Genomic DNA, 16429 nt, shown 5'->3' with positions numbered 1-16429 from the left:
TGAATTGTGCTTCCTGCTGCATTTGATGCAGCTCCCTGAGCCCCTTTTCTCTCATTACACACACCCTCCTTTCCATTTTGGATTCTTTTTACTACTAGAAACTTTGCTGATTAGAAATCTGGTGCCAGTTATTGCTAATCTCCTTCCAAATGTTCATGGAACTAGGTAGGCCTGTGTTTCAAACTTTCTTCTCCCCGAATCCCCTGTTAGATAGTCTGATGTGTTTCTCAAGATTGACAGTGTCAGAGGCTGAGTGTGCTACAAGAATTTCCCAACTTGAGACAAAAGACTCAACATCTGTTCTAAGGTTGGAGGAAAAACTGACATGTATCAGCTTCCTTTCTGAGGGATTTTCAGGGGTAATTTTGATCAAGACTTAATTTGTGCCTACTTTACTCTATTAGAATCTAACCTTCCTGTAATTTAGAACTCCACTATACTATAATTTTTATGCTTGCCTTTGTGTTTGTATTTACAGTTATATTGATCTAAGTGATCTGGTGTCATTTATCCTTTAGCATAGCATGTCTCAAACACTGTGGACTCCTGGGGTTCCAAGGATCTCTTCGTCAGTTTTAGATCTGCGCCATTCAGGATGGTAGCCACCAGCCACCTACTGAAACATGGCTGGTCTGAACTGTGATGTGCTAAACTGTGAAATACACATTGAATTTCAAAAACGTATTAGAAAAAATGTAAAATATCTCAATTTTTATAATGACATGTTGAAATGATAATATTGTGGATATAGTTGGCTAAATAAAATTATTAAAGTCAATTTCACCTAGCTTTTTCCCCTTTTTAAAATGTGGCTACTAGAAAGTTTAAATTTTAGTATGTGGTTAGCATTATATTCTTATTAGTCAGTGCTGAGTTAAATAATCACTGGCTCAGAGCAGAACCTCATTCTTCAGTTCTTTTATTCTTGATAGTCAAGCTCAACAATTTCCAATTTCTTGTTTCCTGACCTTTTTTCTGATTTTTACTTCTGAACATTTAGGGACTATAAGAATTCACTGGACTCTGATTTTCTCATTCAAGTGTACCTGGACTCTATTTGATTCATTTATTTCTGAGAATAGTCTCTAGACTGTTGATCTCAATCTTGACATTTTTCCTAACTTACACAAGAAAATATTTATTCTACTTGGTCCTGTATCCCCTTCAAAACATCATTGTGGTTACCCACAATACATTTAAAAAAAATAACAGATGAGCACAAACTCAGATTACTCTTTACCAGAGTCATTTTGTGTATGAAGAAGCAGACTGTTTCTAGGTTAAAGGTCTTCAAAGTGAGGCTCACTTACTTCAGCAGTACCCTAGACAATCCACTAGGTTACAGTATAAAAGTATTAGAAATTCTGTTTACATTTGCTTTACACAATCCTTTTCTGACTTTTCATTTCTTGTCCATGCTTTATGCTGAACATATTCATATACAATAATCTGTAAATATTGGAGAAAATAATGTGTATTAGAGGGATGTGCTCACAAATTTTATTAGTAAGAATATGTCATCAGAGATTTTGAGACTCCTAGTCCAAAAAAGATAATCCCCCCTCCCAGTTGTAAATTGAATCCCACCACTGTGTTACTCTTTTGAATACATGCAATTCATTCTTTCCTTCATGCCTTCATATACTATTGAGGATCTACTAGGTGGCTGTTGCGTTGGTGGCATTTACCTGACCTCAGAACCTGGATTCTGAATCTGTTGTTTTCCTGCCTGCCTCATGGCTGGAAGAAGTTTTGGCAGGCTTGAGGTGTATGGGGGTAGAAGAATGAGTGATGGAGGCCTTTTTTCTTGGGCTTGCCAACATAGTCTTTTAATACTTAGCATGTCTTCACTGGGGAGAAATGTCTGCTGTCTCTAGATTTAACATTTTTCTCTTTATTGTGTTTGAAACTTGTACTTCCTAAGGCTCTTCTCCCTGTTTCAATTCTTTTCTAGACTGAGAACCATCTCTTTTTACGACTTCTTTGGTCTTCATTCCCATTCTGAGCACCAGCTATTGCCATTTGTTCAACCAGGAATTTTCTGTCACATCACAAAGTGACTGTATCCCTGTAGTTATGTTCTGGAAGCTAGCAGGAGAACATGGCCAGACATTCATGGAATCATTTGCTTGGGGTATATGAGATTCAAACCTGAGCCTCAGGAGAACTTCAGATTATCCCCTGTCATGAACCTTCAGTCTGCATCTCTGCCATAAATCCCCCAAGGTCAATATCTGTAGTGCTTTTAGCTGTTCAAAGATACTTTCCTGACTCCTAACTCTGGGAAACGAACTAGGGGTGGTGGAAGGGGAGGTGGGCAGGGGTGTGGGGGTGACTGGGTGGCAGGCACTGAAGTGGGCACTTGATGGGATGAGCACTGGGTGTTATTCTGTATGTTGACAAATTGAACACCAATAAAAAACCAATTTATTAATAAAACAAAACAAAACAAAGATACTTTCCTTAAAATGTGCCAAGGAGAGCATTTACTTGGGCAGGTTAAGGAGGAGTGGGGGAAATGAAAAGAGATTTTCATTTTCAATAAGGACTTTTTCTCATCCTTAAGAACCCACTGTGTCGACCACCATTTACAAGACTAAGCTGGCTTCTTGGACATAGCACCCACCAAATTTCAAGTAAAAACCCTGTGAAGCCATAGGAAGTTGTTGAAAGGAGCAGCAAAATCCCAGGTCCCTTTACCATGCTTAGCCCCTCCTTAAACTCACCCCTGCCTCCCCAGGCTTTGTTCATCATTCTGTGATGGTGTGAAAAAATACGTGGACTCTGGGAAAAATTTAAACCCTGCCTGCCACTGACCACCTCTGTGAGCTTGAGTAAGATACTTCTCTAAATCCTTCTGGACAATACTGTATAATTTAATTGTAGAAATGGTCATAGTAGCACATACATTGTGGGATTTTGAGGGTGCCTGCCTGGCACATGGTATGTGCTTGGTAAGTGGCTATTATTAATAGCATCTGCTGTATTCATCAGGTATGTTCAATTTCCAGGCTAGAGTCTTTTATTTTTTTTTGCTTGAAGTTCAGTTGACACACAATGTTACATTAGTTTCAGGTGTACAACATAGTGATTCAACAAGTCTATGCTGTATGGTTTCCTCACCACAAGTATATTCCTGGCTTCCCTCCTAAGAGTGCTTGAGCTGAAAGGAACTTAGGCAGCATCTGGTTCTGGAAGGAGTAGGAGGCATAGAACCTGTCTGGTTTTGAGATCAAGCCCTAGACCTCATTTGAGGATAACAGATCATAAGAAACTGCTTCTGAAGTTACCCCTCAAGTATGCCCAGATTTGAGTGGGCCTAATGGCAGTGTTCTCTCATTGATATTCTTTTATTTAATTAAGTAAAACATGAGACAAAACAGTTATTTTTATAAAATAAATGTAGCCCAAAAATGTTTTTTATTTTCCCTCAATTTTCCCCTTTGCAAAAAAACTACCACCTATCCTTGATCTCATGCAAGCTTCATTTTCCAGATGAACTGACCAGTCCCAAAGAAGTAAGCCTCCTATGAAGGCAGGGCCTACCCCTGAGACAAAGTGCAGTCTTTTACAATCAGGGCTGGAGCAGGGGCTTTGGGTGGCAGCCCCTTCCCAGATTAGGTCACTGGCTCTGGAACCAGACTGCCTGGGTTCATGTCTTGGTGCTACCCTTGTTAGTATACTTGTTTCCATTACCTGTAAAATGTGATGATAATATGAATACCTATCTCATAAAACTGGCATATAGATTAAATGAGTCAAGAGAAAGAAGTTCTTCAAACAGTCCCAGGTACATAGTGAACACCAAATAAGTTATCATTGTGTGTGTGTGTATGTGTGTTTCTTTTTCCTGGAAATTAGCTAGGTTTAGAAGTTACAGGGGCAAAAGTCCTTTCTTGTCTTGAAGTTGCTGATGTGGAAGGAAAATCACAACTCTCTAATCAAGCCAAGCAAGGGAGCCTTGCTAGGTGGTGGCTTAGAAGACAGGCAGCCTGGGATTCTGCCCACAGTGGGACAAACAGCTCCAGTCTCCCAGGACCCAGCAGATCTTACTTGGAGAGGGACACTGTGTGCCTGAAAGTTCTAGTGGTCTGTGCCTGTCACCTTTGCCCCCAGGCTTATGTCCGACCAAATTCCACTGCCTGGAGCCTGACTCTGGATTCAGCCAAGGAAAGCAGAGTTTGACCAGGTCTAGCATGCAGTGTTACTCACAGGACTGACATGTGGTTTTAATCCAGCCCTCTGAAAATATGCGTATGTATTCCCTTTTACTCTAGTCATGCTTTTGTTATGAAAATTATTTAACTGATCTTTAAAAAATGGAACAGAAACTCCAAATTCAAAATCTCTGCCAGTCTCACTCAGAGCCTGAGTAGTGATGAATCTGTGATCAGCCAGTCGGGATTGTTTAGTTTGAAAGAGAGCAGAGGTTGGGGGACAAAGTGGAAGGGCCTTTGACACCTTTAGTGATTACTCCAGAACCAAGGCCAAATATGAGTTTCATTATACACACACACACACACACACACACACACCACATGGCTTCCCTCTGCCCATTCTCCCACCCGGAAAACTCCCACCAAGAAACACTTTGCAAATGCTTTGTAATGTTATCTGTTTTGTTGGAAGAGGAACCTATGACCTGTGTCTTCTCTCCACCTGCCCTGCCCAGCATGTTATCCCATTATCCATGGCAGTTTAGTGGAGGACCAGGGTTTTGTCATCCTTCTGACACCTCAGAGTTGAGAAAAGATGGCTTTGTTTTGCCTCTGTCTCCACCACTTCATTCCTACGCAGCAGTCAGTGAGAATCACAGCTGTTAAGCACGGGATGTCAGGGTTCAGAGCAGGGCATTCTGGAAGGTGGTCTGGAGAAGGGAGATCTAGGGCCCAAAAGTCAATCCTGACTGGATTTTCCCAAAGTGGATGAACATTCCTTTCCCTGTGATCCTTTAGAAATGAAAAAAAAAAAAAAAGTCTCCTGCTGGCTGGTACAATACAAACTGTAATCAAGTTCTTTCCTCCAACTTTTTTGTTTCTGAAATTGTCTTGGTGCAAAGGCCACCGGGTTTCTGTTGGAATTCTTCAAAAAATTCCTTCTCAAAAGACCTCTCTGGTTTCCATTTAACAGAAGTCTCTTTGATGCCATCTGCCCATCTTATGAAAATAACTTGTTCATGGGATATATTTGTGAACAGGGTGCAATATTAGTATCTTCATCATAACCTGAGCCTATCTGTAGTGACAGCGCTATGCCCTTATTAGTCAAGGGACGGGCACTATATTTCATTGCTAAACTGCCTTACTGTTACCTGACCAAGGGCACACATTGAGCCCAACAGAAACCATCAAAGGATCTGTATTAAGTTCTGCTATGATAATGCTGCATAACAAGCAACCTCCCAATCTCAACATCTTACAATATACATCTATGCCTATGTGTAGGATGAGCCCAGTGGATGTGGCTGGTTTGGCTGCAGGCTGGGGATTGGATTCTGGTTCCCTCCAGGTGCCCAGCTTGGGGCATATGCCTCCGTAGTGGAGGATGGGTTTGCAGGGAGGCAAGTCAAACCATACAAGCATATTCAAAGCATCTAGTAGGATGTAGCATATGTGATGTCTACTAACATTCCATTGGCAAAAGCAAGTCATATGGCCAAGGTCAACGCCGGTGGAGAGGTCTATTCTATCTTCAGTGAAACCACGGCAAAATGAAGAAGGAAGAATAGTGAACAAATAATACCACCAATGACACTGACCTTTACTTCATGTTGAAGAGTGGTCCTCCACCCTCTGTGGAGGCAATGATAGGGAGTTTGGTGGTGGCTATCTCCAGCCCAGCACAGGTCCCCGGGTTCTCAGTGGGCTGGGCTCTTTTCAACTCTCCTGGCTCTCCTTCTCACAGTTGCTAAGGAACCCAAATCCAACTTTTGTCAAAATCTCAGTCTTAAAAAAACAAAACAAAACAAACAAACAAACAACAAAAAAAAACCTCAGTCTTTTTCTTTTGTCCCTCCACATATTTCCTTTCTGGCTCCTACTTTTTCTCTCCTCACCTTCCAACATGCTTTTTTTTTTTTTTTTTTTATGATAGTCACAGAGAGAGACAGAGAGAGAGAGAGGCAGAGACATAGGCAGAGGGAGAAGCAGGCTCCATGCACCGGGAGCCCAATGTGGGATTCGATCCCGGGTCTATCGTGCCCTGGGCCAAAGGCAGGCACCAAACTGCTGCGCCACCCAGGGATCCCCCAACATGCTTTTAAGCCAAGCAAATGCTTCCTTGATATCTTGATATCTTGGATGGAACCTCTGTAGGATGAAACCCCTTCCACTGCCAAGGGGTCTCCACTTGGCTTACACTTGAAATTTTATTATAAAAGAGTTTCTTGTTCCACCTCTACCTTGAGCTGTGCTCCCAAATACACCATTTTTTACTCTGACATTACAACATGCCAAACCCCGAAAAGGAGGGGGCATTTTTCAGATCCCAGAAAGGTAAAGGGAGTTCAGAAAGAGAAGGCAGAAACATTGATCGCACTGCTTATTTAAATGTACCAAACCATGTGGTGGATGGACCCTTTACATATTTTAACTTCACTTACTCCTCATGACAATCCTTGGAGGGAGGAGTTATCTCATTCTCTCCCTGCCCATTTTATGACTAAGGGAATGGTCCGGAGAGGTTGTGTAACTTGCCCATTGTCACACAGCTCAGCAGGGCAGAAGCTGATCGAGAACTCAGCTATGTTTTCCCTAAATCCCATTTTTTCTAGCTACCCTCTTCTTCAGACCTCTTCCTCTGCAGGTGTAGGTGGATGTGACTGCCAGGCCAGTGGGCATCTTCTCTGAGGAATTATGGGAGGAGTCTTGGGGAAAGGGTGGGTGCTGGGGGTTAGAGGAGGGGAGGAGAAATAGAGAAGCTATAGAAATAAACAGTGAAGGTCACACCACTCCTCTTCCCTGCCTGCCAGTGTCACTGCAGGGCAGAAAAGATAGTGTGAATGTTTTGGATGGGGAGAATGGGGGTGGGTTCAGCTGGCAAGGGTGTGGTGATGGAGTCTGTTGGATCTCATAAGCAAACTATCTAGTATATCATGCATCACTCCCCTTTCCCCTTCTCTAATGTCCTCTTTGTTATTCAGCTGAATATTTCTCTTCAGAGGATGTTTTTTTCTTTCAGTTTGATCAAAGCTGCTTTTCTTTTCCTAAAGCTTTACTTGGATGGCCCCGTGGGGACAGCTGCTCGTGGCAGGTCTGAACCTTTCTCTCTGCAGAACTGCACAATTGCCAACTTTCACCAGGTTGTCTGAAGCCAAGTAAGGCCAAGAAGAGGATCAAAACAGTCTGTCTTCTTCAAGCATTTTAAAAAAGATGATTAATTTTTCCCTAGTGGTATCCAAAAGTTTGAGAATACAGATTATGAATCCAACATGAAAGCATATTTTTCTTTTTAGAAGAAAAAAAAACCAAACAGATTTCTTTCTCTATGGTCACTTATCCTTTTAGTTTTAATTCAAAATATTGGAATTCTTGCCAGCTGTGGAACCTTGGGCAAATGTTAGCACTCTGGACCTTTAAGTTTTCTCAGCTATAAAATAGGAATGAAATCATTTCCATTTCCCTCATATGCATGAAAATTAAATGAGATAATACCTCATATTCTATGAAAAGTTAATATCAGTAAGGAATGGGACCCAACAACTTCATCTCTCGGTGTCTCCTGTATAGAAATCCTCACAGTTATCTCCAGAGCTGCATGTGTTGCATGTTCAGTGCAACATTATTTGTTGTAATAAAAATTGGGAATGATTGAAATATTCTTCCTGTAGAGGAATGGTTATAAATATTATGGCATATTCCTACTGTGAGCTATTAAGCAGCAATTAAGTAACTCCATATAGACAGATACAGAAAAAGCTTCAGGACATCTTGGTTCTCTCTTTTATGCTAAAAGTAATTACTGTGTAGTATAAGTGAACAAATAATCTCCCAAAAGACATCCATATCTTAATCCCTGGAACCTGTGAATGTTACTTTATTTGGAAAAATCAGTCTTTACATATCTAAATTAAGGATCTTGAGATGGGGAGCTTATCCTAGATTATCCAAGTGAGCCTTAAATGCCATCACTCCTGTCCTTATAAGAGGGGAAACAAAGAGAATTCTGATGCACACAGAAAAGGAAGAGGCATTGGAGCACCTGGGTAGCTCAGTAGGTTAAGTGTTTGCCTTTGTCTCAGGTCATGACCTCAGGGTCCTGATATGGAGCTCTCTGCTCAGCAGGGAGTCTGCTTCTGCTTCTGCCCCTCCCACCACTCATGCTCTCTCTCTCTCTCTCAAAAAAATAAATAAAATCTTAAAAAAAAATAATAAAATTCCCTACCCTAAACAATTAAAAAAAAAATAAAGAGGCACAGTGACCACAGATTGGAGGGATAGAGACTGAAGCCAAGGAATGTGTGCAGCCACCAGAGCTGGAAGATTCTTCCCTAGAGCCTCCACAGGGTGCATGGCTCTGTTGGCACCTCGATTTTGGCTTAGTGAAACTGATACTGAACACGTTTCTGTTGTTTTAAGCCATTGGGTCTGTGGATATTTATTATGGCAGTCACAGGCAATTAATACATCGTGACAAATGTGCATGTCTTAATGCAAAGAAAAGAAACAGGCCTGGAAAGATGTACATCCAAATTATTGATGGTGGCTCCCGCTGAGGAGGAGAAAAGATGTTCATATTTTGTTTGATTTTCTTAATATTATTTGGGTTTTCCACTGTGCTTATTTATGCATGTATTCTGCGTGTGTATGTCTTTTAAATAGTAATAAAGGCCAAATTAAAAATATATCTAAGGACAAAATTTAGAATCTCACTTCAAAAGGATTATCAGGTAAAGACATCTTAGGGGGTGGTAAGAATCATCTGTTTTATAGAAGGGAGGTTCATTTCCACACTTCTCAGAATTGTCCCTCTGAAGGATGGTGACTGAGCATTTACCCACTGACTTTTGTCTCCTTTGGGCTGAGGATAGTCACCAAAGGTATTTACTTCCCCTGTGCCTCCCTGCAGAGCAGGCAAGAAAGTAAAGAGTGAATCAAACACTTTAGGTGTGAAGCTGGCAGTGTGCAAGGGACTGTCCACTGTGAGGGCAGCTAGAATCAGTTGGGGGCCAAGAGGACCAAACATGGAGCACAAAAAGCATCAGAGAAAGCCCCCTTCAACCTCAAACAGGGAAGAACCCTAGAACTGGAGGAGCCTTCTCACAAGCAGACTTGCAGTGCCTTAGGCCAAGGAACAGTGTTGGTCCCTTTCTGAAAATCCCTCTTATCTAACAGCTTGTTTCATACAGAGCTTTCTGTGTGGCAGGCACTGAGATAGTCCCAAGACACAACAGCAAGTAAGCCAGTGTCCCACCCGTGTGAATCAACAGACTTTAAATGATCATATAGTAAAGCGTGAAAGGGCATACTCAGGGAGAAGCAGCGTGTTGTAGGAGCACATAGCTAGGGCATCCAGCCCATTGAGGGGCCTCTGTGGAAGGCTTCCTGGGGAAGACCTAAAGAATGAGAATAGGGGGAAAGGAATGTTCCAGGCAGAGGGAACAGCATATGGGAAGTGGAGAGGGTCTGGAATTAAAAGACCAGGAATTAAAAGAAGATCAGTATGGCTCAAGCACTTCAGGCATTTAGACTTTCTCCAAAGAGGCTTTGAGGGATATGATCCTGTGTGTGGTGAGTGGATTGTAGAGGAGCAGGGACTAGAGGAAGAGACCAGTTAGGTGTCTAGTAGAGAAGGAGGCACTTCAGCCTAAGTAGACACAGAGTGGCTAATGAGAAATAAATGGATTCCAGAGATGTTTGGGAGGAAAAATTTGCAAGACTTGGGTGTATGGGGCAGAGGGAAGGGTGGAATGGAGATCAGGCCCAGATTTCTGGCTTGGATATGTGGGTGGATGGTGCTACCTTTCAGTGGATTGGAAATAGAAAGAGGAGCATGTGTAGAGGTGAGGGAGATGGTGAGAAATTAGATAAAGTAGAGAGTGTCGGGTGAATCTAGTTATCTGTTGCCCTCTCTCTGACTCCTAGAAATCTCACTCTGATTGGTGGGCCACCACTCTTCCTGCTCCATGACACTCTTTAAGGGTGGTCTGTCTCTTGGGAGTGTTAAGTGGCCAGCATACCTGGAGGCTGCACTCAATTCCCACAAAGCTAGTGAATAGATCTTCTGAAAATGTACAGAAGGAGCACTCTTGGACTTCCCAGAACTGTATGGGGGTTGTGGCTCCAGACCACAGAAGTTGGAAAAAGTTGGTTGTTCTGTGGCCTGGCCTAGTCACTGCATTCTGTAAGGGCATGTTCCTTTCTTCTTAAAAATGTGCCACTAAGGACTATTTCTATGAACATGGCTACATAGAAAGAACTCTGCATTCTTGCCACTGTCTCCTGGAAACCATCTGAAAGCAACAAAGAGAATGGAAGACAAAATGCAAATTCCTTTTCCTCTTTTTGAGGCAGAAGAGAGGATACATGGAGAACCTGGTCACAAGCCAGATTTGCAGGAAGCAGCCTGGCCACTATTTCAAATGCAACTTAGGCCCTTCTATAGGAACCTCGTTCAATTGACTCATCTAACTCATAAAAGGAGTTGAGCATCCACAAAGAGACACTCTAAGAAAAAAAAGGAACAATGAACAGCAGAGTTAATGAACAGATGAAGGTCAGTCACCCTTTGAAGTAGGTGAAAATTTTGAGCAGTTGCTTCACTATGAATTTTTTTATAATAAATTTATTTTTTATTGGTGTTCTATTTACCAACATACAGAATAACACCCAGTGCTCATCACCCTCAGTGCCCGTCACCCATTCACCCCCACCGCCCGCCCTCCTCCCCTTCCACCACCCCTAGTTCATTTCCCAGAGTTAGGAGTCTTTATGTTCTGTCTCCCTTTCTGATATTTCCCACGCATTACTATGAATTTTTAAAGTTTAATGAAAGAAGACCCTCTATGAAAGAGCACCAACAAAGAGAAATGCAAGAACTCAAGAAAAAAAATGGTAACATAGCCAGAAGAGGTGAAATACGAGCTGGAAAGAAATAGGGAAAAGTAGAAATTAAGAGGAATTTGGTAGAAATGAGAAAGTACACAAAGGTGAATGACTATCGGGGAAAACAATCTGCCAAGTAGAATATAAAAATAAGCAAAATGAGCAAATAAAAATGGTTAGAAAGGATTAGAGAGAAGATGAAAGATATACACAGGGCAGATAAGACACCCAACACATGTAATTCAAGAGCCTAAAGAACAAATAAAACAGTGGAATGGAAAATATTTAATATTTAGTCTAAGAAAACTTTGGTGAAATAAAATATTTAAATAAGGTATTCTAACAAGGTATGCCCAGAAAAATTGACCCAGGAAAATCAACACTGAGATATATTCTATAACATCATTGGACTTCAGAGAAAACAAGATCACCTCAAACCTGTCAGAATGGCTCATATCAAAGAGACAAGAGATAACAAGTGTTGGCAAGGATGTGGAGAGGAGGGAACCCTTGTGCACTGTTTGTGGGGATGTAAATTGGTGGAGCCACCACAGAAAACAGAATAGAGGTCCCTCAAAAAACTAGAAGATAGAACTATCAAGTGACCCAGCAGTCTCACTTGTGGGTATTTATTTGAAAGAAATGAAATCAGTGTCTCAAAGAAATGTCTGCACCTCTATGCTCATTGCAGCATTATTCAAAATAACCAGGATATGAAAACGATGTAAGTGTCCACTGATAGATGAATGGATAAATATGTATATTTGTGTATATATATCAATGTATTTATATATGTATTTGTATACATATATATAATTTGTATACACATATGTGTGTATATATATATATATATATACATATATCAATAGCATAATATTCTTCAGCCATAAAAAAGAGAAGGAAATCCTGCCATCTGTGACAACATGGAAGAACCATGAGGACATTATGCTAAGTGAAATAAAGCAAACAGAGAAATACTATCTGGTATTATACGGTACCATTTGTATGTGGAATCTAAAAAAAAAAAAATGTCGAGCTCATAGAAACAGAGAGTAGAATGGTGGTTGCCAGGGCCTAGGAGGGGGCAGGGGGAATGGGGAGATGTTGGTCAAAGAATATATAGACTTTCAGTTATTAGGTGAATAAGTTCTGAGGATCTAATGTACAGCAGGTGACTGTAGTTAATAATACCATATTGTATACTTGAAATTTGCAGAGTAGATCTTAAGCATTCTCAACACATACATAAACGTAACTACGTGAGGTGATGGGTGTGCTAAATAACTTGATTGTGGTGATCATTTCATAAAGTATACACATATCAAATCATCACATTGTATACTTCAAATGTGTACAATTTAATCTGTCAATTATATTCAATAAAGCTGGAAAAAGAATGTAAAGAAAAATAAAGAATTCTTACGGCAACTAGGCAGGGTACAAAGTCCCATCTATTCAGTGGAGCAGGATCCACAAGTGAGTCAGAGAAAGAAGCCGTGCCAAAATATTTTCTTTCTAGCTAAACTTCCCTTCAGGTATGAATGCTACGGAAAAATAGTTTTGAACATGCAGGAACTCAGAGAATTCTGTTCCCATGCGTACTTCTTGAGAAAATTATGCATTTCTGGCTTCAGTCAACCAAGAAATAATGAAAAACTAGGGCAAAAGGGACAGGAGTATGCAAAGAATGTACTTCACTGAAGAACCAAGACCTAAACAAATATGAGCATTGGACTAATGGGCTAGAATGTATAAAATTTTATATCCTAACAATATAAAAATGATACAAATATACAAATTTGGAAGGGGAATCAGGGAAAAGGTGGGAGAAGGAAGAAACTTGCTACTCATTAGTAATATTTAAGAAACAAAGATTATCTTTTCCAGATGAAACCCAAGTTTTCAGAGCCCACATTTACGAGGAAGATCTTCTCTAGGCTTTGTCTCCCTGCCCTGTGGCCCTGGGGGCCTTGACTGGAGTGGAGGGGTGGGGGTGCTGGGGCTCCACGAAGTATGCTATTCAGCATACTGTTTCTGTCTGCCTACCCCTCTGCCCTACTTCAAGCAGGGTGTTCAAGGTTGGGTCTCACAGCTGCATAAGCACCTTATAGTCAGGTGTGAAGAGGTGAGGCCTAAAAATTTGCTTTTCTGACAGACTCCCAGGTGATACTGATGCTACTGATCCAGGCACAACATGTTTAAAAGTCACTGCCCCAGAGCGTGCCCTTGCCAACACATGTGGAGCTGGTGCTACCACATCTGTGTGCTAAGAAAGGCCAGGGCATCCAGCTTCCACTTGAGCGAGTGGGGCAGACAAAAGTACCCAAGCACAGACTTAGTCACATGGCCACACCTGGCTGCAAGAGGAACTGGGCAAGGTCATCTGTAGCTGAGAGCCTTGTGCCCTGGAAAATGGAAAAGCGTGCTTGTGGGAGACAATTAGAGATCCACGGAGAGGGCCCTAAAACTCACATGGGGATGAAAAGAGAACGGCCAGCATTCAGTGATGAGGGACAGATGTTAAAGGGATGCCTATGGTGTCTGGTGACAAGTGTCATAATGGCGGTTTATTCAAGGGGAAGAAACCCAGGCCGAACTGCAAGTATCAGCAAAGGCTCCCCTGGGAGGCAAAGCTCAGCTTTGAAGCAGGAGCATAGTTAGCTGTGGTTGCCCATTCCTCCCTTGAAGGCAGCTAGGTGTATTCCACCATCTCGTCTCTTTGTATGCACCCCAGATGTTCATTCACTGTCCCAGTTGTTTTGTGGATTGGGTCTGACATTTTTCCCAGGTCTCAAACTTTCTTTTTCTATCTTGTCCCCCAGGCGTCTTGGCTCTGGAGAAAACTACGTGGCAAGAGGCGGTTGGTGATGGCATTCTGCCTCTTGATGACTCTGTCTGTGGTGACTGTCACCCGCTTCCCCCCGCAGCATCCAGCTACTGGCCCAGACTCTGGTCCCATGGAGCTCCAGGAGGTCATGGAAGCCCCTGGCCCCCACAATCGGCAGGCTCTGAGCTCCAGCTGGAGGCAGCAAGCAAGAGACCTAGGGTTCTGGAAAGGCTGGGCCTTGCCCAGGAATTCCATCCCAATGTGTGCTGAGGAGCAAGGCCACAGAGGGACAGTGGACAGAAGTAGGAAGTCCCCAGGAGGGGACAGTAGGCATCCAGGGAGGGTCAGGAGGGACATTACTTTGGCCTCTCTAGGAGATTTGAGACTCAGTACTTCACGTCTTGTGCTCCTGAGGGAGGATGAGGTCAGGAGTCCAGGAACCAAAGACTTGGGTCCTCCCTGGCATGATGATCCTATCGGAGAGGCACAGAATGACACTGGCACCCTGGTTGGCCCCCTCACAGGACCTGACATGACAGCTTTACAGGCTTGGAGAGCTGCTGCTGGACTAACTCTCCGGCCCCGCCCAGTGGAAGGCAGGAATCTGCCAGGAGCTAGGAACAGAGCTGTGACTGGTAGGCCACAAGCAGGGCATCCCACCCCAACTGCAGAGGCTCGTCGGTGGCCTGGCTCTGTTGGGGAGCTGCAAGGATCTGTCTGGTGTGATGCGGAGAGCCCTGGGATGTTGACCAGCTTGAGGACCAGTGGGCAGGTTCCCCCATGGTTCACAGAGCACGATGTGCAAATGTTCCAGCTGTTGGCCAAGGGAGAGGTGGTGGGCAAAGCCAGGATTCCTGGCCATGGGCAGGTGCTGCAGGTTGCCTTCTCCAATGAGGGTGCTCTTCAGAACATGTCTTCTGGGCTCAGCCATCTCTGCTCCCAGGGGCTCTGTGGCCTGATCAAGAGGCCTGGGGACCTGCATGAGGTCCTGTCCTTCCATGTGGACCGAGTGCTGGGGCTGCGCCGGAGCCTGCCTGCTGTGGCCCGAAAGTTCCACAGTTCCCTGCTGCCCTACCGCTACACAGATGGTAGCACAAGGCCTGTCATCTGGTGGGCGCCTGATGTGCAGCACCTGGGGGACCCAGAAGAGGACCAGAACTCTCTGTCCTTGGGCTGGCTGCAGTACCAGGCCTTGTTGGCACGTGGCTGCAGCTGGCCAAGCCAGGCCTCCTGCCTGGGCATCCACTACACTGAGTGGGCACGCCTGGCACTCTTCGACTTCCTGCTGCAGGTAGGTGGAGCTGGACAAGGGGAAGGTGGAGAGCAGTGGAAGTATGGGGTTGGGGATGAACCTGGGACTGAGGAATTGCCCTCCTGAGGATGGTTGGTGACTCCCCCTCCAATCCTTGTCTTTTGACCACCAAATACCTGTTTTTGTTATTTTTTCTGCCTCGTGTTTATCCATCCAGTGGTGGGCTAGAACCACCTCAGATGGGCTTATAAGAGCTGATTGCCAAAATTTTCAGGAATATTGTGACCCAGTTGAAAAACACAAGTATTATTAAAAGTGGAATAAAATCAGCTAATAATATAATATATTAGAAAAAAGTAATAAATACTCAGAATTCATTAATTCCTAATGATTTCACTATTATCTGTGCTTTTTAGGTTACTTGCATTTACATAATAAATATTATATAATGATGAGCTATTGCACATCTCCTGTCAACTCCATATTCAGTCATATTGGTAACTTGAAATTGGCCCAGGGTGGCAGTATTTACACCATGGGAGTCAGCAAATGCTGCAAATCAGGACTCCCCACTATTTCCAAGAGGTAGTTATTAAACATTTATCAGCACGTCACTGTGGATAACATTTTATCCTTGAATCAACAAGGATTCAGGATGGGTACCTAATTTTAAAAAGAAAGCAAGTGTGGTAAGAAGGAAAGACTCAGGAAGATAAAGAGATGATTTTTGGACACTGGAAAATGAGAAAGAATTCAGCCACAAAGCCAGCTGAGGTCCCTGCTGTGCACGAAGTTAACCCTGAAGTTTCTGAGGATCCCAGGAAAGGACTGGGCAGGCAGGGCACAGGGTTAACTGGGGGCTGCAAGCATTGGCTGTTGACTAACTAAACAGTGTGGTTGTTCTGGGACCTGTGCACTGGATGTCAGCCATGGAGGCATGTGTGCAAAGATGTCCAGAAAGGCATAAAGGCAAAAAAAGGGGAGAACAAGCTCAAAATGGGTGGGTATGTGTACTAAGTGCAGACTGAGCCAGCCCCCATTTCTGTAGGGATGCTTATTGAGGAAAGACACCAAGAGGAGCCCTTAGATTCACCAACTAGGGTGAGTGGATGAGCCACAAGACAGGATTCAGGCAGCCACAGGCTGATATACTGTATTCGGTCCATACAGGGTTGGTTCACAATGTGTTTTTAGAAGATTCTTAGACAACATGTAATAGTTTGGATATTTCCCATAAAAATCTAGCTTCCTTTGAAACATTGGATGGTTGAATAACATTAGGCATCCATTCCCATATGGCAGTCATCA

At 43.1% G+C, this 16429-nt stretch overlaps 1 protein-coding gene across 5 annotated transcripts in view; it reads left to right on the top strand.

Moving 5' to 3' along the window:
* The window catches only part of GASK1A (golgi associated kinase 1A), an 82183-nt gene that overhangs the window by 47816 nt on the left and 17938 nt on the right, over positions 1-16429 (top strand). For all 5 annotated transcript variants that reach the window (XR_013361447.1, XM_077865566.1, XM_077865567.1 and 2 more), the window contains one exon: positions 13865-15160. Coding sequence is in view for 4 of the 5 variants with exons in the window: in XM_077865564.1 (XP_077721690.1) it covers positions 13865-15160 (1296 nt within the window). In the remaining variant the exon portion in view is untranslated. The remainder of the gene's footprint in view (positions 1-13864; positions 15161-16429) is intronic.

This window comes from Canis aureus, chromosome 22 (genome assembly GCF_053574225.1).
Source record: "Canis aureus isolate CA01 chromosome 22, VMU_Caureus_v.1.0, whole genome shotgun sequence".
In the NCBI taxonomy this organism is placed as follows: Eukaryota; Metazoa; Chordata; class Mammalia; order Carnivora; family Canidae; genus Canis; species Canis aureus.
The sequence above is the reverse complement of the archived record's forward strand: the minus strand, read 5'-3'. Positions and strand labels throughout refer to the sequence as shown.